This window comes from Zosterops lateralis, assembly GCF_965231275.1.
Source record: "Zosterops lateralis genome assembly, chromosome: 1".
NCBI classification, from domain to species: Eukaryota; Metazoa; Chordata; class Aves; order Passeriformes; family Zosteropidae; genus Zosterops; species Zosterops lateralis.
The window spans coordinates 78,811,420-78,837,930 of record NC_139762.1 but is presented as its reverse complement, the minus strand read 5'-3'; the positions used below and the strand labels follow the sequence as shown (position 1 = coordinate 78,837,930).

At 39.5% G+C, this 26,511-nt stretch overlaps 1 protein-coding gene and 1 long non-coding RNA gene across 2 annotated transcripts in view; one reads left to right on the top strand and one right to left on the bottom strand.

Annotated features, from left to right (window-relative positions):
* TRIO (trio Rho guanine nucleotide exchange factor) overlaps positions 1-26,511 on the top strand; it is a gene marked incomplete at its 5' end in the record, with an annotated part of 243,148 nt that overhangs the window by 112,975 nt on the left and 103,662 nt on the right. The window contains 6 exons of the mRNA XM_083866631.1: positions 8,130-8,299; positions 9,221-9,395; positions 16,369-16,564; positions 17,098-17,264; positions 24,591-24,710; positions 26,093-26,284. Of these exons, the coding sequence (XP_083722757.1) occupies positions 8,130-8,299; positions 9,221-9,395; positions 16,369-16,564; positions 17,098-17,264; positions 24,591-24,710; positions 26,093-26,284 (1,020 nt within the window). The remainder of the gene's footprint in view (positions 1-8,129; positions 8,300-9,220; positions 9,396-16,368; positions 16,565-17,097; positions 17,265-24,590; positions 24,711-26,092; positions 26,285-26,511) is intronic.
* The window catches only part of LOC310912290, a 174,552-nt gene that overhangs the window by 44,426 nt on the left and 103,615 nt on the right, over positions 1-26,511 (bottom strand). The window lies entirely within an intron of this gene.

The window sequence follows — 26,511 nt, the reverse complement described above, 5'->3', positions numbered from 1 at the left end:
TTTCAAAAATGGAAAAAAACCTGAAAGGCAGACTGATATGTGAGTCACTGTTGTATAATTCTGGTAGGCTGATCCAGATGTGCTGGCGCATTGCCACTGCTCCCTTAGATAATAGTGTTTTATTGAAAAGAAAAAAAAAAAAAAAGAGATATTCTGTATTTTGATTTATTTCTTTGGGAAAATGGCTATTATTTTGAGTCTGTAAGCACACACAGCTGTTACTATGGAAGCCTCTTTGCAGTCCGGACTTCAGGGGAAAAGTACTATAGTGGCTGATGTTGAATTTTTTGGTTTTGTGATATGAATAACCTTTATACCTATCAATGCAAAGAAAAATTTTAAAACTACCCATTTGTGTAAGGAAGGATGTATTTTTGTATGTTTGCAATCTGCTTAAAAAATACAGATGAGAGAGTGAGGCGGGTGATTCGTATTTAGTAGACTAGTCCTTGGTTCAGGTGCAAAGAAACTGCAAACTCAAAGCTCTCCTGTGCTTTCTGTATTCTGATCTATTTTCAAGAGCATGTTGTTTGTTATCAAACATGCGTATGGAGTGCTGAGAAGGCATCACAAAGCAGATGGAAGATAAAAATGCCCTAACCTGAAAACCATCCGTGCTTATTGGCAGGAGAATTGTGTTTCTCCTGCAGGATGTGGGAGGTCGCTGAATAAATTAGTGCGTACCTGTAAGCAGCATAACCTTTCTGCTGTATTGTGAAGAAATTAATGTGCATGCTTAGCTAGTGAAGAGAGGAGTTCAAGAGGTAGGGTAACAGGTTAATTGTTGAGCCAGAAAGAGGTGCCTTAGTTGTTAAATAAAAAAAAAAAAAATACATAAGAAAACAACACCAAAAAGCCCAACCCACCAACCAGTCAACCCCCAAAACACAAAAAAAAACCAAACAAAGCAAAACACCCCCAATGCATTTTGCCCTTGAAGTACTTGGGGCAAATTCTGTCTCTAGTATCTTTTCTTTGTGTGTTTTCCTGGTTAAAAAAAAAATAGACATGAAGAGTTAAACTCCTGCTTGTATGTGACAGTTTGGAGGGAACTGCAGAGCTTAGAAAAGCTGTTTGAGTTGCTGGCTGTTTGAGACTTTGAAATCTGGCTCCAGTATCCTTCCAATCCCTTGATTTCTTTGAAGTAGGATGTTCAGTATGTTTTAGTCTTTTCCCCCAGAAATACTTCATGTTGAATGAATGCTTCTCATTTGGATGGGAGTATTCCAATATACTTCTCCCCTGTAGATTTACATAACCTTTATACCTGATGCAGAATTTCCTGCAACTTTTCTCAGCTTGCCTAGGAAGCAGCAGCCCTTCAGTGACTGCACAGTACTCTCACCCTGTCCATGCTGAGTAAAACAGCACAGTTTCTGCTTTCAGCAGTGTGCTTGACATGAAAAGCTCTTCCTGAAAATAACAGGCTTTGCTATCCGTATGCACAGAGCAGCTGTGTGCTACGTGTGCAGCAGCCTGGTATGATGCACATGGAAAATACTGTCTGTCTTTAGCATTTCCAGAAGTTTTGTAGTGAGGTACTTACAAGCTGATAGAGCTCCCTGGGGCTTACAAATACTAAAAAAACCCACAATATATGAGTTCTCAGACTCCTCATACACTAACCTCAGTAGACAACATTTTTCACTGGGGGAAAAAAGGATCTATTCAGAAATGACACAAATACAGTGTTATGTAATGGTATCACTTATTTTGCTTAGTAATGATCTGAGAAAATCAGTTGCTTGCTGTTTGTAAATTGAGATTACATGATGCTATCTTGTTGCTAGTTTTAAAATTGTAATCAATTGGATATTGATTTTTAGCTCCCGTGCATACAGTGAGAAATTTCAATCTATAAGCCAGACTCTTCAGTGAAGTGATGTACTGAAGTTAAGCTGTGCACTGGCAAGCTTTAATACTGTTTGGGATCATAAATATCCCTGTCAGGATCTTTCCATTGGAAATACTATGTCTTGACAGATTCCCAGCCTGCGGATGGGTAAGATACAACTGAACATCTGAAACAGGCCATTGCAAGACAGTGGAACCCTTGTGGCTTTTGTGCCTTTGGACATTTAATAATATGGCAAGGGATGAGGTGAGAAAAAAATTGCACAGGTAAAAGATAACACTTATCAAAGATAACAGTAACAAATAAGCAGTTATCATAAAAGGTTGTGTACAGAACACAGGAGCAGGAGTCTCAATAGTCGCTGCTGTGAAGTGTGTCACAGACTGGAGATGAACAGCATTTTGGTGTGAGTTCAAATTCTTCTGTACACAGACAATACACATGTGCACACACACTCTCTCCAAAATGGATCCCTGTGAGTGGGAAGACTGAAATCCTGTCCAAGCCAGGTGTTTGTTGTAGTGCCAAAGTAGAGCAACAGATATTTTCCTAACTGGAGTCAAGTGTGGGAATGCAGATCGGGCTGACTGTATGTGGAAGAGAATGATCTCTTAAGAGCCTTTTGGTTTTTTGCATATAACCTTTTGTGTGTATTCTGACAAGTTGATTATAAAATAGCTCAGAGCACTTTTTATATATAGACTGTATGCTTAATGGTGTTACTAGAAGACATGACCCTCCTTTTTTCATCTTACTCAAACTAAGCTTTGCTCCAGAATAGACTGAGATTGAAACAAAGAGAAGGGAAGTGGAATTGGCTAGGTTTTTGGATACAAAGCCATCATTACCGAAGTAATGAAACAGTTGTCTGTGCAAACTTTGGAAGGAAAGTGGCATCATTTTGGGGGTGCCAGTGCATGGGAGAGCAGAGGAGGCCTTGCTCTGGCCACAGTGCTGCCCATTCATTCACATCTGTGAGGCATGTGCATTTGATTCAAAAAAGCTTGTTGATAGTAGTTTCACTTTATCTCACAACTCACAGCTGGAAATAGACTTTCCTCTGCATTGCCCAACATGGGGAGGGTGTCCATAGCACAGCCTTGCATTCATTTTGTCTCAAGGTAGACCCTGAGATCACAGCCCTGGTTCTTTGGTCACATATCCCTCCTGGGTATTTGATCTTTCTGTGCTGGTGGACTACAGGTTAAATTTGCATGTCACAAAAGGGCTGCTTTGTCCTCTGCATGTTGTTTCCAGCAGCAGAGCATCTTTTGGATGCCCCCTTCTGAGTGTAAAGGCTTTATCCATTTGGCTTGTGCATCTCTAATATTTTTATTGTGTTATTATAGCACAGCAGTGGTCAATGTAGCAGCTCTGGTAAAAGATATGAAGTGCACTCTGGTCAGTATTTTGGTACACTGCTCATCTTGTGAGAGTTGTGGAAGACACTTTTAAATCTGAAATGAGAAACACTCTCATAGTTGCACACTCAAGTGTGTAGTGGTTTACTGCTGGCAGGACTGGAAGTCAGTTTCCTAGCACAGCTTTTCTTCTCTCTTGAATTTTTCAATACTGGTAGCTTCTTTGCTTGGAAAAAAGGATGACATTTAAGTCCCAGTGTTACTGAAATAGCATTGAGTGCTTGACAAAAGTGAGGCAGAAGTAGGCCTTTATGCTCTATTAAGCTATGTATAGACATTTTTCTCTTGTTCAGTTAAAAAATAGGGCAAATGTTAACAGGGTAATAGTAGTTGGTGTAATTTTATGAACATGTGGGAAACTTGGTTTTGCTGCAAGGATGAATTTATTCTGAATCAGAAATTAATTCCTTTATAACCATAGGATAGATAGGGGTATTTGAAGCTTTTAAAGATAATTACATCTAATGAAAAAGAAAATGCAGGCATTTAACATCTTAAATGCCACTGAAAGGCCCTGGAAGACAAACCCCAGGGTGTTTAGCATCTTAGGGGTTTTGTTTTTCAAAAGACGCATTTTTTGTGCACTGCATATCCTCAAAGCCAAAGCTTACAGGCAGACATACACACAGTAGCCCCTTTCTATGCCTAGACACACTTGGTAGGGAGCACCATTGCAACATTTGGCCCTGTACAAATAATAAGCCTTCCACAGTTCTGCCGGTGGTAATGCACATAGTGCAACACTCTGCTGGGGGACAGGGGCAGAAAGAGAAATTTGCAGTTTTTACACGGAGAAACCACGTGGTTTTTTTGCCTGAGCCTGCTGAAAAAAGCAGACTGCATATTCAAAAGCCATTATTATAAAAATGAATAAATAACTTGTGAAAGAGTGTGATGGATTTTTTACCCTAATAAAATAACTCTATGCTCTTGGGTGAAGTATTTACTCAAAAACAATTGTTCTCTGTTTATATTCAGCAAAATACAGTAGAGTCTTATTTAACTGCAGTCTTTCAGAAGATTGCAGAGATGGGATTTAAATGGATAGAGGCCCATGATGGAAACACTGAAACTTCCAGGATGTTGCAGACAATTGAAATAATACCATCTCAGTGACTAATGGCATGCTCCCAAGAACTTAGGAAAGAGGTAGTACAGGATGCAGGCTCATTCAAGCAGATGTTTCTTAGTCTGTGCTATATTTAGATCAAGAAAAAAAATCTGCTGAGTGAAACATTTGCCTGTCAGGGATTCAGAATTTTATTTCCCTCTCTAATTTTAATTCTGATAAGATGCAAAGAGCAGATGAAAAGAGAAGAACCTCCTTCTGTGACTGGATTGAGTTTTGTATGCAGTTTTTCTCACCGTATGTTAGAGCTGTCTTGCCGCTGGATAAGTTCTTACTGAGATCAGAGGACTTGATGGTTTGTTTAGGGATCTTCATGCTACTTCTCTCACAAAGAATAGAAAAAAACATGACTGGAAGTTGCTCAAAAGTTCACACCGAGAGAAAGTTAATAGTTTTTTAATGATGAGTTTGTGATTTTTTTCCCCCACTGGATTTTTGTTGCCAAGCTCTCTTTTATGGAATAATGTGTTACTTCAGAAAGTCATTGCACTGTAAAATCTGTAATTCTGCACTGCTGAACATGTATGGGTAAGCTCTAGTCTCTGTTCACCCCCTGCTGTAAACTGTTTGCTTTCTTTTGGCTTTGCTCTACAGCCTTGTACAGTCTTCAACCTTAATTTTGTATCTGAAAACAAGGTAATTTATGTAATTTCCAGTATAGCCAGGGTTCATTCTGATTTGAAAGCTGCAGAGAAGCCAGCTGGCTACTGCCACCCATTAAGAATTAAGCTTCTCTCAGTACATTGCATGAATTTCTATCCAGCTTTAATAACCTGACAGTTTTATTCATCTGTGGTGGCTTTATCATAACTTTTGTTTATAAACACCTAGATTTTTTGAAGGGAAAATTTTTGTCAGAAACTTACTTGGTGGAAAAAGGTAAAAAGTTTATTTGGTAATGTATTAGAGTAACTTCTGCTGTGGAAGTGTCACAGAGCTGTTTAGTCACTTCAGAAATGGCTTAAATTGTTCCACTTTCAACAGCGTATGAATCACAGCTAGGCAAGTAATGCATACTAATTACTGTCCTTCTCTTTCTGCACTTTTCATAAAATGTTTTTGCTTCCCAAGCAGTGGACAATTCAGCTCGTGGGCTAGGCAAACACAACGTATTTTTGAGCCCTTTGGTACCTTGAGGGCCAGATAGGATGTTGGTAGTGATGCCGTGCTGACCAGGCACTAAGCCAGGCAGCGTCACACTTGGTTGTGCTGGTGCCCATGTCCTTCTGCTGAGGCAGGTGGTGTTACCTTGAACTGGCTGTGCAGAGGGAAAGGTCTGCATGTCCTCTGTTGGCTTGGTCTCCAGCATCTAGGGTGAGCTCTGAGGGAATGATTCACAAGCACAGTACCTCACCAGTCCAGTGCTTGTAGGTTGTGTTGCTTCTGCCAGATCTCCATCCAGTTATAGAAGTGGCTGAAGTGTATGTGAAGAATAAGAAATGAAGAGGTGAGGTGCATTCGTTGCGGAGGTCTAACACAACTCAGCTGCAGAAGATGTGTTATTAAAATTAAAATGGCTCTCAGACCTGTCTTGAGCACTAGTACAGGCACTTCCAAGGGACCCAGAGTGAAAACTTGCTACAGTTTGAGACATGCAAAATTATTTAGTCCCAGTTCCTCTGTAGTAAATATCTCTGTAAATTTGGCCTTTTGTAGGCAGCACAGTAAGCACGGAGTGTATGTCAGCATGTAGAGCCAGCCATGTCTTGCAGCCAGAACCAAGCACATTGCAGAAAACAGCAAAGCGTTTCTCTCAAATGTCTGTATCTGCACAGTTGCAAGCTGTACTGGTTATGTGTACACACCAGCTCATTTGGAAGGTCTCTGACTCAATGGCCTATTTTGATGGCTCAGGCATATACTTCACAATCTAAGACAGGAATAAATAAATGTCCTCTGGGCACTGAGTAAAATTTTCAGGCTTCTTGCTCTTATGTTTCATTTGTTTCCAAGTTAAAGTTGCATTCCGAAGTACGCGTTTGGGAGAAGAAATTTTGGATGCTGCATTGGGTTATGCAGGAATGAATGTTGACGAGTGCTTCTGACCCACTTGTTAAGTTCTATTGATTTGTGGTCCTTTTTATAAGAAAGACTACTGTGCTGAGTGTTTATAACTGTGGAGTGGCATTCAGGTTTGTGACAAGCATTATCTTTGAAGCATATGAGTAGTCAGAATAACAGTGTATATAAACAGACAGTTCTGGTTTGGGGAGGAGGGGGTAGTAGATTCGTAGAAGAGAGTCTGGTTAAATCTCATTAAGTCATCCCAGTTGTGAAAACTTAGCCTATAGCTTGGTTTACTCAAAACCTACAGGAGGCATGTAAAGCTATGAGATACCACAACTGCCACTTGATTTTAAAACAAAGTTTCAAAGGAACTAATTAATCAAGACCTGGAATCATTCACTGAGTTTTCTATTTTAATGTAGTAGTTAGGAAGCCTTTATGATCAGAACATACATATACAAACAGGAGCATGAAATGGCTATTTCTGTAGAAAATGTTTAGCAAAGAAAAAGAAAACATTCAAGTTTCTGTCTTTTGAATTTAAGCCAGTTTTGATTGCTTAGTTATGTATTTTAACAGTGTTAACCTTTTAATTAGGTTCAAAAAGTCTCTAAAATTTTCAAAGGCAGAAATTAAAATGTCATCAAATGACCCAAATACTTTTGATCGGATCAGAGTTACTCTTTTGGGATAAAAAATTCTTGTTCTTGGAATAGCAGCAATTTGGGATGGGATGGTAAAATAGACAGGAGGGACCGGATTTGAATGCTTCCGGTAAGAGCAGCTGTTCCAGTGTGATGTTGACGCTGCTCCTGGGAGTGTTGCAGGACATAGCTGTGCTCCTGCTGCTTTTTTTCAATTCCACAATAGATGGCTAATGGTTTGCTGATGAGTGACTTTCACACAGGGCTTAGGATGCAACAGCTTCCATCAGGAAATTGTGGAAAAGAACACTGTAGGGTTCTTCATGTGACCGACACTGATACCTGTCCAGCATATACCTAGGGATTTTTGTGTAAGCTGTGATGCGTGGGCATTTTTGAGCAGGAATATGTGCACTTATGAAGCAGGGAGAAAGAATGTCAAATTAACTGCTAAAATTGCTTATGATGATTTTTGTTTTAATAGTGTGAAACTGAAATCAGGATGGCAAACGCCATCATGACAGAACAACTTCTCACATCTGATTTGTCTCTGTATTTTGTTTTCTGAAATGCCCTTTCTTTTCCCTTTTTTTGAAGGCCACTGTAAAGTGTTATGTTGTCTGTGTGCAGTGTCAGCCTGGCAGTGCAAATGTGATGGTGGCTACAATACATCTCCCTTCCTTCCTTCCTTCCTTCCTCCCTTCTCTCGGAGAGTGTTACCATAGCATTTCTCTCCCAGGGACTCTCGCGCAGAGCTGCAGATGGGATTCTCACTGTGAACTCTGTGCTGCTCAATCGGATACGCTCAGTTCTGTAGAAGGAAAATGGGGAAGAAAGGGTGACTTAGCAACACGGATAAAGCTTTCCTGGTATTTCCAAGAAGCGAAAATCGTTTTTGAAACCAAGGCTTGTTTTCATTAATATGAGGATGGGATTTTTTTCTATGAAGAAAAACAAATCCTCTTTCTTCCTGCCACCTCAGTCTGTTTTCTCTTGTCCAGAGAGATGGATTCAGAATAGTTGACTGCCTAATCCTCGGGCTTACATTTCTTGCTTTTTCCCCTTTCCTTTAGCTGTGGACGTGGCTTGAAGAGCTACAGAAAGAGCTGCTTGATGATGTCTATGCTGAGTCTGTAGAGGCTGTCCAAGACCTGATCAAACGTTTTGGTCAACAACAACAGACCACTCTGCAGGTTACAGTCAATGTCATAAAAGAAGGCGAAGATCTCATACAGCAACTAAGGTAAAACAGATTTTTATTTAAATCTCTCCTGGTGTTCGTCTGATGTTCTGTGAGGTTCTTTCTATTTTGAGGGTAGAGATGATGGGTACAAGATATGACCTATAAATAAAACTTGTAAATATTAGGACTACAGTGATCTTTCATGCTGTACTGATGGTCTCTAAACCTCTGTTTACAGGAAGCTCAGCTTATAAACACTGCTGCCACAAGGAGGAGATTTTGTTGACATAAGCTACCTTTTTGATAGAAGTAATGATGTGTTTTTGTAGTCTGACATGCAGGGCTCCACAGCATTTTGAGTTCTGAGCAGCAGCCTTTTTATAGAGACACTTGAATTTGTTTTGCAGACTGACAAATAACTTCATTGTAGTAAAAGCTAAGTTTGCAGTCCATTTCATTCAAAAATGAGCTGTATAAATAAACTTGGTTCCCAGCTGCTCTGGTACATGTCTGTTTTGCTGCAGGAAATTAACAAATCTGAATTTGCAGGTTTTATACTCTGGTAAAAGATTAAGTAATTTTTTTTTAATTAATTAATTTTGATCTTCTTTTCTTGCCGGGAAGACTCAGTAAACAGTTTTCATATGCCACTTCCTTTTCACAGTGGAAGCATTTGTCTCTGGTTTTAAATTTTATCCTTCCTGTAAATAGAATGTCTTTACATGTTCAATTGAGCAAAAAATGAAAGTAATTAATTTCCTAATTTTTTTTCAAGCAGTAGAACATAGTTTGACTTTTTATTTACAATAAAAATTGACTTTTTATTATTAGCTTTCATGCAATATGGTTTGCACCTACTTTATCTGAAGCAGGCTTACATCTTGTGTTCATGTATAGCATCCAAATTGTATGTTTTGTTTTTTTGTTTTTTTTCAATAATGCTCTTTTTTCTTCTCCCTCCCCTCTCTCTACTTTGAATAGGGATTCTGCTATTTCTAGTAACAAGACCCCCCATAACAGCTCAATCAACCACATAGAAACAGTCCTGCAGCAGCTGGATGAAGCCCAGTCTCAGATGGAGGAGCTTTTTCAAGAACGCAAGATCAAACTTGAGCTGTTCCTGCAGCTCCGCATATTTGAAAGAGATGCAATAGATGTGAGTGTTTGCTTTCAGACTTGCACTGCATGCTCTTTTCCTCTTGTGTAGGAATGTTTATGCTGAGATTGTGTAGTTGCATTGGCATGTGGCTCAAATGGCTGATAGACATAATTCTTACCTGAACTGAGGGTTTTGTCCTGTGTGTGAAAGTGTCAGAAGAGCTCAGTTCTCAGCAGACATGAGATTTTTGATTGGCTCTTGGTGCATCTTTAAGCAAATGTTAGGTAAAATCATAATGCATCAGTTACTTCATCTCCTGAGTTCAGTTTGAATATCAAACTACCTTGATATAACTAGTATGCCTGCAGTTAATATGAATAGGACTTGCAAGGTGGTTTCATACAAACCCTCTAAACTGATGCTTTGTAGTAATAACCCTCTTCTCTTCCAAATCAGCAGGTTTTTTTCAGTTGGCAGCTGCAAGTGGTATTTGGAATTCTATCTTAATCACTGGGAATGTTCTATGGGCTGTCATTTTTTAAAAATGAAATCCTTTTCCACCTCCAAAAATGATTCAATAGCAGTTGTAGTACCGCACCCCTGAAAAACTTCAAGAAGTTTTGAGCCTGTCCAAACTTTGAAGGGGAATTACAGCTTATCAGTTGGAAAGTTTCTGTTTGTGTGCAGGAGCATGTACACAAACAGACATGAAACTCCACAGGGAGCTTAGGTTAGCCAAGTTGAATTAAAAAACTTCAGCTAAGTTCATATGACTTCGTGAAACTACTAGTGCTGTACATGGTGACTGACACAAATTGGTGCCTTTTAAAGTTCAGGGTTATTCATTGATAAATGATCCTGAGTGTATAATGACTTACCTTGAAATTCAGAAAACCAGGAGTTAGAGTGATAATTTTACCTCTTTGCTTGTATGTAGTAAAAGCTGCAACTGTTGGTTATGAATGTAAGGATAAATGAAGCAGTGAGCAGAAAGCTTCTCAGGTTTTTAGTGATAGTGGTTCAGGTATTTAATGTTTTGGTTTGGGGTTCCCCCCTGCCCCCTTCTGAAAATCAGGATTTGATGTTGTGGCAGAAGTCTGGTTTAGCAAAGCACATTGTTAGGGGCAGTGCAGAAATAGGCAGACACAGTTCCTTGATCCTTTCCCACAGAGGAAGTGAGAGTGTGTGCTCTACCGTAATAACAATTCTGGTGTAAATGAAGACTAAGAAGGGTTTTTTTTTTTCAATTTTGCAATTCACACTGGTCTACAGAGAGTTCTTTACTTTGACTATGTGAGAGTAACTGTCTCACATATGCTTACAGTCTTGGCAGGAGCGATCAACAGTGCTTGATGTCTGTGAGATGTTCTCAGAACACTTTTTTTGAAGGAATGGCAGCTGTGTGGGGCAGTGCATACCAAGAAAATTAATGGAAAAATTAGGATAAAGGTTTGAGTGAAGTTCACTGTCAGGTTGATTGCTCTCTGTTGTAAGTTACACAAGCCAGAATTCTACAGTAGTAAAAGGCTGGTTGCAGGAGCCCTGCTTTGCAGATGTGTTCTAGTTCTTCAGTTCAGGACAGCATCTATATAGGTAGGAGTATTTCAGGTACTGCTGCTTGGTGATGCTCACAGGATTTTGCATCAGAAAGCTGCAATCCCTAACTTTATAGATTCATAGAATAGAATATAATGAATTGGAAGGGACCCACAAAGATCATAAAGTCCAACTCCTGACCTTGCACAGGATGCTCCAGGAGTCAAACTATGTGCCTAGGAGTGTTGCCCAAATGCTTTTTGAACTCTGTCAGGCTTGATGCTGTGACCACTTCCCTGGGAAGCCTGTTCCAGTGCCCAGCCACACTGTGGGTGAAGAAACCTCTTCCTGATATTCAACTTAAACCTCCTCTACCTCTGCTTCATGTTGTTTCCTCGAGTCCAGTCACTGGTCACAAGAATGAAGATGTTGGTACCTGCCAGTCTACTTCCTCTCATGAGGAAGCTGTAGCTGCAGTGAGGTCTCCCCTCAGTCTCCTCTTCGGCAGGATGAACAGACCAAGTGACCTCAGCTGCTCCTCATATGCCTTCCCCTCCAAACCCTTCACCCTCTTTGTGGCCCTCCTTAGGATTCTCTCTAATACATTAGTGTGTTTTTATATTGTAGTGCCCAAAACTGCACACACTTGACAGCACTTCCTTTTTCTAAACCTGACACTTGGCATGCTTTACATTTTGCCACGGACAACATAAAGCAAATTACTAGTTACCTTGTTGAAAGAGTTGGTATAATTTCTCTATATGGCTTGGAAATAGAAATCATACTTACTTTAGATTGATGGAGAATCCTTCAGGGAAGAAAATGGCCTTGGCTGCAGAGTGACTTCAGCAAAATGTTGATTGTTTTGCCGTCTCTGTGCCATGTTCTTCTCTACTTCCTCAGCAAAGCACGCTTCTCTTTTCCCTCTCCCTGAAGGCAGACATCTGTTTGGAAACTTCCAGGAAGAAAACGTGGGGACTAGTTCCAGGTCAGTTGTTTGAAAGCAGAAGCTCAGCTGAAGTAACTTGATAATGAGGAGGAGCCAGATGCCAGCTAGGAATTTGCAGACCTTGTTTTGACCTTCTCCTTCCTCCAGGATTTTGTGTGACTGGTCCAGTCAATTAAGACTTGGCTGTAGGGGCAGTTCATTCAGGGGAGCATCCTGTGAGGACAGCTTTTCTTAAAGGCAAGTAGTGTTTCCAGCTTCTCTTACTGCTTGCAAAATTACACAGGCTAAAATGAGACAAAGGGCTCCCCTAGCACTGCAGGGTTATAACCATGCAGCTGTTCTCCTGGGGACAGTGGTGAGATTTGCAGGCAGGGTAAATTCCCTTCTTCTCCTTACTCTTCCCTTACAATTTGCTGATAAAATACTTTGTTTCTTTGCAGATAAAATACTTTGTTTCTTTTATCCTACAACTTCTCAGATACTTGTGCTCTTCTGAAATCGGTGTAATTGCAGTACTGTCTCTATTTTGCCCCTTGCTCTTGGCATATGAACTTCACCTTCCCTGTCCTCAGCATGATCTTTGTTGCCATTGTTGGTGAGCTATTTGAAGGACTTCTTTTTAAACGCCTGTATTAACTAAAGGCATGAATGAGCAAAATAATGTGAAATAAGGTGAAGATTCTCTTGCTAGTGTGATTAGGAGCATGAGGAAGGTGTGTGTGAAGCCAGCCAGTGGGATGGTAACACTGGTGGCAAAGTTCACAGTCCGAAATGTATTTGTCCCGTCTGTGTCTGAGCATTTTTGCCTGCCTGTAACTTACATGCCTTGAGGCCTATACCAGGGCTCTATACAGAGCATACCACACACTTTTCAGCTCACAGCTTTATCTCAACTCTATTTTTGGACCATATTTACAGCCTGTTAAATCACATGGCTGAAAGGACAAGGATGCAAAGTGCTGGAATATCACAGAGACAGACCTAACTCCTCTCCCTTTCCCATTTCCCTTTTTTTTTTCTCCTCTTTCTTTTTTTTCTTTTTTTTTCCTCCTCCCCAGCACATAATATTTATTGGGTCTTGGTGAGTGCTCAGTTGGTACCATGAATGGTAGACACTTCTGAGAAGACACCTGTGGTTCTTTATTTCTTTCCCACCCTTTTCCAAGAAAGAGTCTGTGTCCCTTCTGTGTTATACCCTTTCTTGTTTCCTGACAGTGTTAACTTTACATTTAATAGAATGTATCAATGTCAGGCAGCTCAGAATCTGTGCTAGGAAGTTGTTGAACGTTTGCTATAGTAAATTGTTAGCCTGTGTTTATGCTGGGTTGTGTATTTCCTGAGAGCAGTATGAATTTGTGATTCAGTTACTTTAGTTTTCTATTAGTCATTTGTTCTGTTTGTTTAATGCTGGTTGTCTTGACAAAACTTTATGAGCCGAGTGGGAGCCTGCTTGCTTTAAAAGTGTTGTCTGTAAAGCAGAACTTTAGGGGAAGCACTGAAGAGTCTGGGCAGAGAGGGCTCAGTGAATGCTATTTCTTTATTAACTCTGCCTTCAGATTTGCACAGGAGGTGGAATGGCTGACATAGACCACCTTGCACCACCTAATTACTGCTGACAAAATACGAGGGTTACTGACTGCCCTTGTTAGGAAACTTCTCTCTGATGGTCATTGACTGCTTGCCTTTTGAATGAATGTGGAAACATGCTGGCATTATTTATTTGAATCGTGGGCATCCTGATCTTTTGAAGGGGAAAGGAAATGTGTTGGTCTTGTTCAGAGAGTTTCAAACTGCTTTAAACAGTATGTGTGCCATGATCTTAAGCGTGGGGTTGGTTGTATGAAATAGCATGGGAAAAGCTATAATTATTACTGCCTGTTTATGGCTGTTCTTTGGAGGCAGTATCAGTGAAACCTCTTGGCTGAGGTGACACACAGTTTTGACCCCTTGAAACTAGTTGTTTTTCCTATCAAGTACAGGGAATCTCGGGAGCTAGTGACTGCAATCTATTTCATTATTATAACAATACTGACACAGCCACAGCAGTGTCACACTGTGAGCTTACTGTGTTTTTACTTTATTCCCACTTAAATTCCTAATAAAAGAGAGAAGGCTTGCTATCTGTTCTGAAGGGAGATGGACTGGCTTTCCTTCTAAAACAGTGTTGGAAATGTGCCATGTTGAATCTTAGTCCTTGGTATAATGGTGTTTAGAAAGATGGGGAAAGATGGTGTTTTGATGGTGAAGTTTCGCAACCTTTTTGATTGCTCAGATTTCTGTTTAACAAAGTCCAACTACAGATATTTCTTCAAGGTAACTTTTGAATGTTGTTAACTGACTTGGATGAAAATAAGATGGTAAATCTGTTTTCTTAGAACTTCCCTAATGCAGTGGATGAAGAAACAAACATTAAATGACCTCCACTGCTTTTAATAATAAATGAACACAGAGTTTCAGAGAGAAGCTGAGAAGAGCAGAGCTGAGATGTACAAGAACAGAAAAGTGAGGTAGCTGAAAGGAAGCAATTTCTCTGGTTGGACTGTCAGGAAAACCTGAAGTTTCTTTAAAATTTCAGGCCACTTAAAAGAATGTGAAGAGCAGAGGAAGGTGGTAAGACATGTTGGGCATGGACCAAGTAAAAAGGAAATGAGGGGAACTTGTTAAGGATTTTGTGGGAGGTGAAGCCTGTTTGTGTGTTTAGAGGGAAAACCACTCATAATGCCTAAATAGACTGTGTGATATTTAGAGCACATAGAAGATGAAAGGAGCTTCAAGCAATGGCTAAAAGCCTTGTCCTGTCTATCTTCCTGAATACTTTGGTCATCAGCTTTTTCTGTTCTCAATTTCCCTTGACATTTTAGTTTCTGCCTGTTTTCACTTCAGCAGAGGTAGCTGAGCAGGTTTAGGGATTGCAAATAGCTTAATTGTTTGGTATCTCCCACCATGACATGGTGTAAAACTCGAATACTTAGTGAATCAAGTGGAATTTTTTGCAGAACACCTTTAAAACAGGAAGTAACTCACTGGTGCCATGATTTTAATATTAATTGCTTTATGTGTCAATTTTTTATGGCATCATGTGAGCAGAATGGAAAACAGCCTTCAATGAGAGCTTGTAGCAAACTAAAGAAGTTTCATAAAAATGATTTAACTTTTCTGTCTCCCCAGTTCTGCTTTTTTTCTAGAAGGCCTGTTTTCCTGGAATTTCTCTTGTCATTTAACTGTCTCACTAACTTTGGAACTATTACAGCCACTTGTAAAGGGATAGTGACATCTTTCTTTTGCTGGCAACAAATGACTTTGGTTAAATATTTATGCACTTAGATACTTGATTGCTAATTCCCGTTAAATCAGGTCTTCTTTTGGTTGTGTCTTGCTGCATAAATAGGTACTTTGCTCTCATTTAGCACCATTCACACAAGCTTGTTCTACTTCTGAAATTGTAGAACACTGGAACTAAGCCATACTTTTTTCTTGGTATCTGTAATTTTGCTTTCTCAATGAACTGCAATAGTTGGTGCCAGAACTGTGCTAAAAATCTGGAAAAAAATTTGATTATTGGCTTGAGGGATAAGTGTGTTAGACAGACTTTTTTGAAGTAACTGATGCATCAAATCTGTGCCATATGAACTCAACCCACTTTGATAATGAGGATGGTAAGCACTGTGTATTAGCCTTAAAACCATTTTTTAAATTCTAATTAAAAGGAATATTTTGCATTTCAGATAGGCTTTGCAATATGATTTGGAAAATACACTTGTATGGACAGACAAGGAGAACTTTTTGTTGTGTTAAAAAAACCCAAAACTTTTTTAGCTGCCCTTCTTTGGACATCTTACACCGAAGAATAAAATCCAGAATTAAAATGTGAAAACTGAAGTGTAGCTGGAAAATATCAGCAAGCAAATTTAGTTCTGATGTTGCGGTAATATTGTAATAAAGTATGCTTTTTGGGTTTGCTGGATTCACTGAGTACCCAGCCTTTTGTGGTAAGGGCTTCTCAGTTGTCTGGCAGAATTTGAAGGTGCACGTGGCCTGATGCTTCCTGCCCACAGAAGGGTAGAGCTGGCTTTCTTGTAAAAGGGCTCAAGATTGGTGTAATTGTAAGATAAGCTGGCTGTTGATGTGTGAATTATTATTATTATTATGTGCAGTCTTAAGAATTAAAAGAATTAAAAATGTGGTTCCAGATCCACATTTTTCTTTAAAAGGGGAAATAAAAATACATTAACTTCATCTGTTTCACAAGTAAAGTGTTGATGGAGTACCTTCAATAAGGCAGGGGTACCCATAGTGTTGCAAGCACTGGTTGAAGAACTGTAGCAGTTCTCAACTGCTGAAAGAGGTTCTTTCAGATTGTTTGCCAAAATTTAAAATACATGCTAAGACAGCCTGTGTCTGAACCATGTCACATTTGATCAGTGATGTCAATCAGCAATGAGCAACTTGAGTTCCCTACCTCAGTCATCAGCGCAACGTCGGAAATAAACTATTTTCTGTTGTGTAATGGGTAATTGAACATGGTCTCCTTCCTTTTTCCCCCAGATAATTTCAGACCTTGAGTCTTGGAATGATGAGCTCTCTCAGCAGATGAATGACTTTGACACTGAAGATCTTACAATAGCAGAACAGAGGCTCCAGCATCATGCAGACAAAGCCCTGACCATGAATAACTTGACCTTTGATGTCATCCACCAAGGGCAGGACCTGCTGCAGTATGTCAATGAAGTGCAGGCATCTGGTAAGATGGCTCCTTTGTGCTATTCCAGGCAGTGGCTTTCTAAGAATTATCCAGTTGTCTCTCCAGGGATGCTGGTTAACTGTGAACTGGAGACATGTGGACTCCTTCAAGAACACACTGATAGTACAGCACATCTTGTCATCAGAGTTGGCAACACCTGAAGGTGTTTCATTTTTAAAGAAAGGGATTTCACTCAGAAGTCAGTAAAATTAGACTAAACAAGGGAAGGTTAGTTTTATAGGTAGTCAGATCAATGCAGTCAAGCAAAGATTTGCAGTAATGTCTTCCTGTTTTGTTCCTTATCCCCCTGCATTGTATATTTTTCACTGTATATGGTCACAGAGGGTAAGTATCAGACTAAAGAAAAACCTCCCATATTTCACTTCTTAAGCATGCAAGCCCCTATACTCACGTAAGCAAAAGCTCCAAGGATTAGGTTAAACTTAGAGAAGGAGCTAGGAAATTAAGTGTAAATGGGCTGTTTGTCTCGGGAAGCTTTGTGAGTCATTCCTAACGGAGCATCTCGACTGCAGGTGTGGAGCTGCTCTGCGACAGGGACGTGGACATGGCCACTCGCGTGCAGGACCTGCTGGAGTTCCTGCACGAGAAGCAGCAGGAGCTGGACGTGGCGGCGGAGCAGCACCGCAAGCACCTGGAGCAGTGCGTGCAGCTGCGTCACCTGCAGGCAGAGGTCAAGCAGGTACGGCCCCCTGCCCCCGCCAGCTGTGCCTCCCCCAGAGCTCTGCTCCCAAAAACACAACTGGGAAATTACCTCCTGCTGCATGAAATTGGGAGTGGGGGAGGACTTTGATCACCTGAGAAACTTCATCCTCTGTTAGCATTAAGTGCATTTTTTTTAACTGGCATCACCGGTCGATACTGCTGCATGGATCTAGAGCACAAGTCCCATGGGAGCAGCTGAGCGGGCTGGGGATGTTTAGCCTGGAGTAAAAGGGGCATTATCACTCTTGACAACTACCTCGTAGGAGGCTGTATGAAAGTAGGGATTGGATTCTTTACTCAGGTAACAAGTGATAGGACAAGAAGGAAAGTCCTCAAATTGCGCCAGAGGAGATTTAGATTAGATATCAGGAAAAACTTCTTCACTGAGTGCATTTTTAAGCACTGGAACAGGATTAATGGAAGCACCATCTCTGAAGATATTTAAAAGACCCATAGATAAGACATGGAGATGTGCTTTAGTGGTGGAATTGACAATGCTGGGTTAGCAGTTGGACTTTATGGTTGTAGAGGTTCTTTCCAACCCAAATGAATCTTATATTCTGTAGATACAAGTCAAGTATTTGAAGTATAGAGTGATTTGAGCTAATATTAAACTCATGCTTTTACCATCTGTATGGTGATGGACAGTGCTCAGTCATAGTCCCTGCACACTGATCTAATACTTCTGGGTCTGTTTGAAACATCTACAAATAGTGATAACATAACATCAGCGTAGTTTATTTTCCTTGAGAAGAAGAATAAAGTTTTGCTTCTTCTGGCAATAAAGTGGCAACTTTTGAGGTCTTTATCTGGTAAACACCTAAGCCTTTGGTGAATTTGAGATGTGGGCAAAGCTGCTGAAGTAGGTAAAAGTTTAAAATAGAAACAAGACACTAGAAAAGGTAAGAGTTTTTTATCTTGCTCACACTTGGCAGCATTATGGAAGTTTGCTGTAGTCTGTTTTATTACTGTGGCCCATAAAGAGACTGAATGACAACTTCCAAATTGCAAAGTAATATGAAAAGGGTCCAGCTAGGACTAGCAGACATGAATAGAAGGTTCCCAAAGTATTTTCAGGCAGTGGTTGGTTGCTCTACAATAGAAAAAGCTAAGTTTCTGTGTGGTCTTGTATTAAAGGAATGCAGAAAACTGATAGTTGTCTACTGTCAGTGCACTATAGGCATCAGTCAAATACCTGATGTTACATTTCAAGGCTTTGCATACTCTACTGAACTGTGCTGTATCTGCCTTAGCACTTACTCATCTTGGTAAGTGCAAATTGCAAATTCCTCCTTTCACATGAGTAATGGTTTAGATAAAGTTGTTGCAGATCAGGATAGTTTCTATACTCAGTTGCATTTTATCTTGAGGATGAAGGAAAAAGTGCACATCTGCAAAGGAAGGAAAAAATTAAAAGAAATAATGCCAGCTGAGGCACTCTCATCCCTTTATGGTACATCAGTAGGTTTGGGTGGGATGCGTTAGTAAGAAGAAAAAAACTTCAATTTCCATAATACTGAAATAGAGTTTAGTAAAAAAACAGAATATAGAACTTTGGTAATATTTCAAAGAGACCCTAAACGGTTATTTATATTGCATGCTCCCACAATAAAGTGAGTGCTTTGGTCCACTAGCTTTGTTTATATGCAAGTTAAATGTTAGCAAAAAAACACAAGTGTTTAAAACCTGTGTTTCTGTATTTTGGCAGAAACAGGCAGATTGTGAAAATCATAGATTCTAGAGGAATAACCCTATTGCACTTTGTATGTTATTTGTAGGTCATTCTTTAAGAAATTTCTAACTTTATCAAACCACTGGTAGCCCTGGCTGAAACTGAAGCTAAAATTTAGATTTCTAGGAAAGTACTGGAAAAGTTTATCTTATAATAAAGATATGGGTAGTACACTAACATAACCAACTGTCTTTTCTTGGTAGACTGGGATTTGGAAGAAAAAAGCATATTCTATTTTGTATTTCTAGAACACACCTCTATCAAGTGGGATTTCATGTTGAATTATGCCACAATATGTGTGAACTTTCGAACAATCATACATGAACATGTAGCTGGCAGAAGGTTCATGTATTACTTTTCCAGATTTTACTGTACAGATTCACCTGCAATACTTGTCCAGCCTGAGGCCTGAAAATTGAATGGAACTCAATCTGAATGTTAATACATTGTCTCATAGGATTTCTTTTAAACCCTTTGGAATGCTTCGAGGCTACTATTAGTTTTGCAATTTCAGTTACCTTTTCAGAAAATCACATCTGATTTATTTTGATTTTTATTAAGCATGATTAAGGAAGCATGATCTTCTTCTGTCTCTTCTGCACTGGGAAAAACTTTATAGGTCAGCAAGTCACAGTAGGTGCTTTACCTGGGAGTAAAATGAAGTGGTAAACCTCCTCTTCAGTCTGTTTTGTTTGTGTTTGGTTGCCTGAAGCAGCGAACGCATGGTTTTCCTATTCAATTACTGTGATTTTCTGTTAGATTTATTGTTGATGAACTGGGTGTAAGCATATTTATTATGTAGATGGGATACTGTTTCCATAGCAAGAATTGTAACAGTGTTTCCATTTAAATTCTTCCTGCCAAAGCAGCATTACTGCTGTTTATTTTCACATGTGTGCAGGCTCACACATGTGCATGCACACATATATTTATATAAAATACATGAAAATATGTAGCTTGTAGTCATGTGAAGAGGTTAGACTGGAACACTACAGGAATTTAGACAAATACCTGCAAAGATTCTCTTCCATACTAGGTAGTGAAACTTGGTGCTTAGTGAATTTTTATCAAATAAGCACACAGAGTAGACAAAAATGTTCAGTATTGCTTCTTCCTTAACTATTGTACCAGTGCTGCTTTGTGGCATTGAAGTTTTGTATATCAAGCCTCAGGACTAGGAGGAAGCAGAAGAGCCAGAAGACAAACAGAGGTTTAAAGAAAACCTGCAAAGCATATGCTTGTCAACTTGATGCGTATTAGATGCAGAAAGGGCAAAACCAGATAAAAAATTACAGTGTAGAAAAACCATGGAAGACAGGGAAGAGAATGCTGACTGAAAGAAAAGGGACATTTGTATGTGAGGAAAACAAGATGGAAAGGAAAATGTGACCACTTTTTTACAGGGCAGGGACATACGAGTAGGTGGAGGCAGAGTAATATTTATGAGAATGTCTGTCTCATCCAGAACTCCAGCTGCATGTTTGCCGGACAAACCTTCTTTATTAATCACCTAACATACAGCTGCTGGATTACTTATTGCTACAATCACTCCCACATACTCACTTTGTAGAATGATGCATTACTCTGCTTAAGGTCAAAATCCCTACCAAGCTCCAAACCCAATCCAGTTGGTGTCAGTATGCTCATTAAGCCTTTTCAATTCAATATTTTCTGCTGTTCTGATCAGGGTATGAGCAGTAGGTTCTTGGATATATAAATATGCATTCTTATATATATGTATGATGGTGTACAGATACTTCAGCCCTCAGGCATACCTTGAGCTGCTTTGTGTTTTCACTAGCAAATCTTTTAGCTTGGTGCCTGAGCTCTGACTATCCCAAAATACTACTCAGGAAGGGTATCCTGGCACTCCATGTAGTGCCATATGGATATGAAAACATAGCTAAGACAGCAGACTGAAGCAAGTTGTCTTGTGATCATGTTTAGTTACAGTCAAAAATCTGTCCAAGAAACTAATCCTAAATCAAGCATTTGTCTACAGATCTACCTATCTGACCTTTTCAAGTGTCCCAAATTCCATCTCTTTTCCACACCTTTGCTGATGCTCTACTGATGCTTTCCTAGCTTGTTGAAGGCTGCAAGGGGAAAGATGGGGGTTGTGATCCACTCAGGGAGGTGGTAGGAACATAAAGACATGCCAACAAACCCTGAAGGCAACTCCCCTGGAAGGAGAACAGGCTCCCTATTTCCTAATGCTTATATTTTCCCTTGAGTCAGAGCAGAGGAAAGGGGAGAGTACTGCTGGCAAATTTCCTCCTCTGAATTTCACCAGCTTGTGCACTTGCACCCTGACCTGCACCAAGCAAGAGGGCAAGTCTTTGTGTTTGGAATGGTGTGTTCTGTTCTAACTGTCTCTGCTGTAAATAATGGGATGCCAAGTCAGGAGGAGCTTTCAGTTGGTGCTGCTTAAGCATTCTCCTTCATTAAAATTCTCTGAAGAAGGCTAGATGTATAAGAAACGTAAAAAGGTGTGTTTTGTTACACCATACCTGGAAGAACTACTTTTGAAGGTAGAGAAGGAACCTAGAAGAATTTTTATAGGACAAAATAAAAATAAAAAAGGAATTAAAAAAACCCCCATCTGCTTCTGTGTTTTTGCAGACAATCTATTTGTCCATGCATAGTTTCTATCTGCAGTCTGTGGGACCCATCAGAAGCTTCAGAATCCTTCAGACCCATCAGAATCCTTCAGAAGCTGCCCTTTTTCTTGCTCCTGAGGCTTACCCGTGCTTTCTCCTTTGAGTATTAAAAATCCCCAGGTGCCTTAGTAACTTAGGAACTCCCAGCTTCTTTCACAGTCCCTTTTGTGCAGCCCCAGGCTGTGATCTGCAGGTGTCACCTTTGCAGTAGAGGGGGTTGTTCCAAAGCTGGAGCCATCTTCCCCTTGCTTGCAAGGCTGCACCTGACCCGGTGCTTTCTCCCTAGAGGACCGGAATGTGCACCCAAGTACACATCTGGCATGCCCTGCCTTCTACATTGTAAACTTACTCTTTTCTACAGACTTCCAGTATTTATATAGGAGAATTCAAATACATGCTGTCAGGGTGAAAATAAACTTGTTAGCTTATTCATTGTGCAGACAAATGGAAAAAACTGCATTAATAATATAACAATGTCACAATCTGGGTAAATGTAAGTCAGAGGGTGAGGTTGTGGTACAGATTTGAGGAAGTGGTATAGGTTTGAGGAATGGATGTTTGGAGTTTTAAGAGGCTTCTCTCTGTAAGAACTGATGGAAGACTATTTTAAAGTGGTAAAACTGACTGAAAATCAGTCAAGTTTTGTCTCTATGTTGTCAGTGGGAAAGTGAACAGTTGTGGGGGGAGAAGGTCTTGAAGGTTTCATTTGGATTCTCATTCTTTTCTTTTAGTGTTTGTTAATAAACCTATCTTTATACCCTTTAAGTTTGAGCCTGCTTTGCTTTTCTCCTGATCCTATCTCACAGCAGGAAAAAGAGTAGATGATTCTAGGAGACGCTCAAACCACTACACTAAATTTAGCAAACAGGAATTGGTGAACGTGAAACCATTACAGGATGTTGTGTCAGGATGGCTAGACCTCTGTTGCCTCAAGCTGTCAGATATGTTAGGGTGTACTTTGGATGTAGACCCACATGTGCCTTTCAGGTTTTGAGGAATTGTGTTTTAATAGAGCCTTCTCTGGGTTCTTCCCATGTTTCCAGTCTGCAAGTGCCGTCTTATTGTCCTGATTACTTAGTGTATGAATGCTTTAATTTGTAGTGTCATGTGTGGATCACTAGATGAGTATATTTAGTGTTAAGAGCTACCTGATTTGGTAGTTAATATATTTATTAGCAGTGGTAAAAGGTCTAAAATCAATTAGTAGGAAAAAAGTTAGAAAAACTGGTGAAGTTCAAATCAACTGGACCTAAAGAAATTCACTCTGGAATATCTAGAAAACTGCCTGAAATAATGTCATAGACATTAGTGTTTATAGTTTCTGAACATTAGATTGGATGAGATTCTGGTGGCTGAAACTCAACATCTACTTCTCAAAAGTGGAAAAGGACTACCTAAGGGAGGATTATAGGTCAGCTTGTTTAACACAGTCCCCAGGAAAAATACTGAAACAAGTAGATCATTAAACTTGAACAGTGACAAAAGGAGAAAAGGCTACCACAGGTTAATTAATAATAGCTTTCCATTGATAAACCTCCCTTTTTTTCTCTGACAGGGTAACAGCTCTTCTGGAAGGGGTGGAAAAGCAGTATCAAAGCTTTTAAAGTAATGTAGCTCAGCCTGTCTAGCCCTAACTTACTCTGAGAATGTCATATGAGACTACATTACCAAGAATGATAACTTGCTGAAAAAACATACTCAGTAACAGAAGTTTTTAAAAGGCACAATGGATTGGAAAAGAGATTTTAAAAGGAAAAAAAATTGTATTTGTATATATTTAGATACATGCTAGTTCATATTCTCAGTCAGAAAATCTATGTATTAGAAATCATGCTAATAAATTTGAAGTTAAAAGCAGAAGAAGCTGGAAAAAGTGAGTTCATCAGAAGATGCTGGATTACAGTTCAGAATTATTTTGATGTATGAGAGTATTGTGCTTTAAGAAGGATATGAGTTTTAATAGTGAAAAGTACAGAGCATGATGTACTGGAAAGAATAATCAGCAGAATAAATACAGGGATAATTACTGGCTAGGCAGCAGTTCCATAGAAGAGTTGTACAGATGACAGTGAATAATCTGAATTATGTCCCATTTTACACAGTATTTGAAAAATTATGACAAGTCATGATTGTCAGTTGGAGAGAGCTCATAAAAGAGCAGTGGTCTAGAAAAATAAGGTGACTAGCTTCACATGGGAGAGGTTGAAGAGAAGAGGTCAACAAGATGAACCTAAAGGAGAGAATCAGATAACGTTCCTGATGGAGAGAGGAGAGGGAAAAACAAAGCTGATGCAAAGAGGGAGAAAATGTCCTTTTTTTCTTTCTTTTGGGAAGGGTCTAAAAAGTTGAGTTTTCCTGCTGCTGATGAGGAGTGTATAACGTGGCCTAGTGAGGTTTATGCCCAGCCATGGATTCTTCCAGTTTCACTGGACACATGAAAGAAGGCACATTCTGAAAAGTTAAAGTCTTTAAGCAGTTAGAAGGACACTCAATGATCACATTTTTCTCAACATTACTACTCAAAATTATGTGCATACTTTTTACTAAGCTGTATATCTTTAATTTACATTACTGACATTGGCTTTTTAGGCAACTGTTGCTTGTAACTTGTTCCAGCTTTTCAGGTGACAGAAACAGTATTCAGAAGCACAACCTTTTTCAGAGTATGAACTGAAACCACAAGCATGTAGTAGTTGACTGCAAGCTGTGAGTTGTTTGCTCAGTGAAATTGTGGTGAATGTCATTCACTGTGCTTTCTTAATATATAATTCACTGTAGTGTGTAATTAACTAATTATTTACTTATCTATTGCAGTGCTAATGTTACACTAAATGTTTTTGCCCCTACAGTGGTGTTTTTTTGCTGGTTGACAGTAGAATTGTGTATTTCATGGAATTCTCTTTTGTAACAGGTTTTGGGCTGGATCCGAAATGGAGAGTCAATGTTAAATGCTGGGCTTATCACTGCTAGCTCTTTGCAGGAGGCAGAGCAGTTACAGAGGGAGCATGAGCAGTTCCAACATGCAATAGAGGTAAAAGCACTATTTCAGTGACCATAGCCTTGTGTTTACAGTTCTCTGTAAATAGCACTCTTGGATTCATGCTACAGTATTTTCAATTCAGGAAAAGCTGTTGAACTCATGACAAACAGACGAAACACTTACTGAGAGAGTGGTTTTTGTTCTTATTTATTTTGAAGCTGCAGTTCCAGGTGAACATCTTCTCAGTGTCTTTTTGCATCTTTGTAAAGTGATAGCTGTTCACAGCAGTTTTGCTGAAAATAGTGTTTTCATTTGTTATTCCTTTCCTAGAATGCTAAATGTAAAAAAATTAGGAATAGATGGGCCTGGAAGCAGTTTTTCTGAGGTCATCCTTTAATTGTCCTATTTTTGTTTGAGAATAGGTTTCACTGAAACTTTGGTGGTTTGTTAGTCCCCCTGCCATGGCTTCAAACTAAACTTATCAGATTGGTCATATTGCTGCAAAAAATAGGCAGGGTTCTTAATATTAATTGAAGTGCAGTATTATGCATTTGCATGCACTACTGAGTGACTTAGTGTTAATATTAACAATATTATGATTGTTTGGGTAGACTATTTTCAGAAGTACTCTGCCTTACACTAACTGTAAGGAAATGTTTGCTTCCTGTTTGGTAGAGTTTTATGTTTCCCCTTTCTTGATTTTTTTTTTTAATTATAGTTTGCACTATAGGCATCCTCGTTTTGAGAGCTTTGGTAACTCTCGAGTATAAAAATCATGAGACCTCTAGGTGTTTGTCAATTTAAGAATAAATTATGATGAAGCTTAAAAATCTATGTTTTCTAGGCCATTCTTACTCAGATATAATAATACTTAGTAGTATTTAACCCATAAATATTTTTTTATTACTTGATTTTAGGCAAGTATTTCTCTGCACAGAGAAATACAGTTAAAAAAATTTGCTTGCAGTCAATAGACAGTTGTCTTTTTTATTGGCCTGCACACCTGCACCTTTCTTCGCTCACTACTGATGTGCAGAAGACTAAAGTTAAAGCTATAAAGATTGCCAAAATAAGATACATTTTTGTCATCTTCTTTTTTCTTGCTGTGAAGGGAAAGAACATCAAACTGAAATTTATGACTACAACAACATGTAATGCAGCATAGACATGTCACATGTGGTTTAATGCTAGACAGTTGCTATTTGTTAAGAGCTGCTATTTAGTGTTGATGATAAATCTCCACAGGATTTATTTCCTTCGTATTTGAATAGAGAAGTCACACAGTAACTAGTATCAGACAGTCATTTTTAGTTGATGGGTGTGTGTGCATGGGTAGAAGTGTCGTTGACACAGTGGAAATGTGAGCCTCTGAGGTCTCCAAGTAAATGAACTGAAGTGCTCCACTGAACTCCTGACTTCTCACCTCTTGTCAGAAAACACATCAAAGTGCCCTGCAGGTTCAGCAGAAGGCAGAGGCAATGCTGCAGGCTAATCACTACGATATGGATATGATCCGGGAGTGTGCAGAGAAGGTCGCTTCCCACTGGCAGCAGCTGATGCTGAAGATGGAGGACCGTCTCAAGCTAGTGAATGCCTCTGTTGCCTTCTATAAAACTTCTGAACAGGTACGGAAATGCTACATGATCTGTGATCTGCCTTGCTTAATTCCTCAGTGTGGCATAAAACAGCATTACTTGAAAAAATGATTGGCAAGGTTTAGTTATATTGACTCATTTGACGGCTAGTTCTGGTTTTTGTGTAGAACTCAGAGAAAAATCAGCTTAATCTACAGAAAAGTTTGGGAGGAGGTTGGCAGAGGTTGGTTAAGCCCATCCAGAACTATGCAGTTACA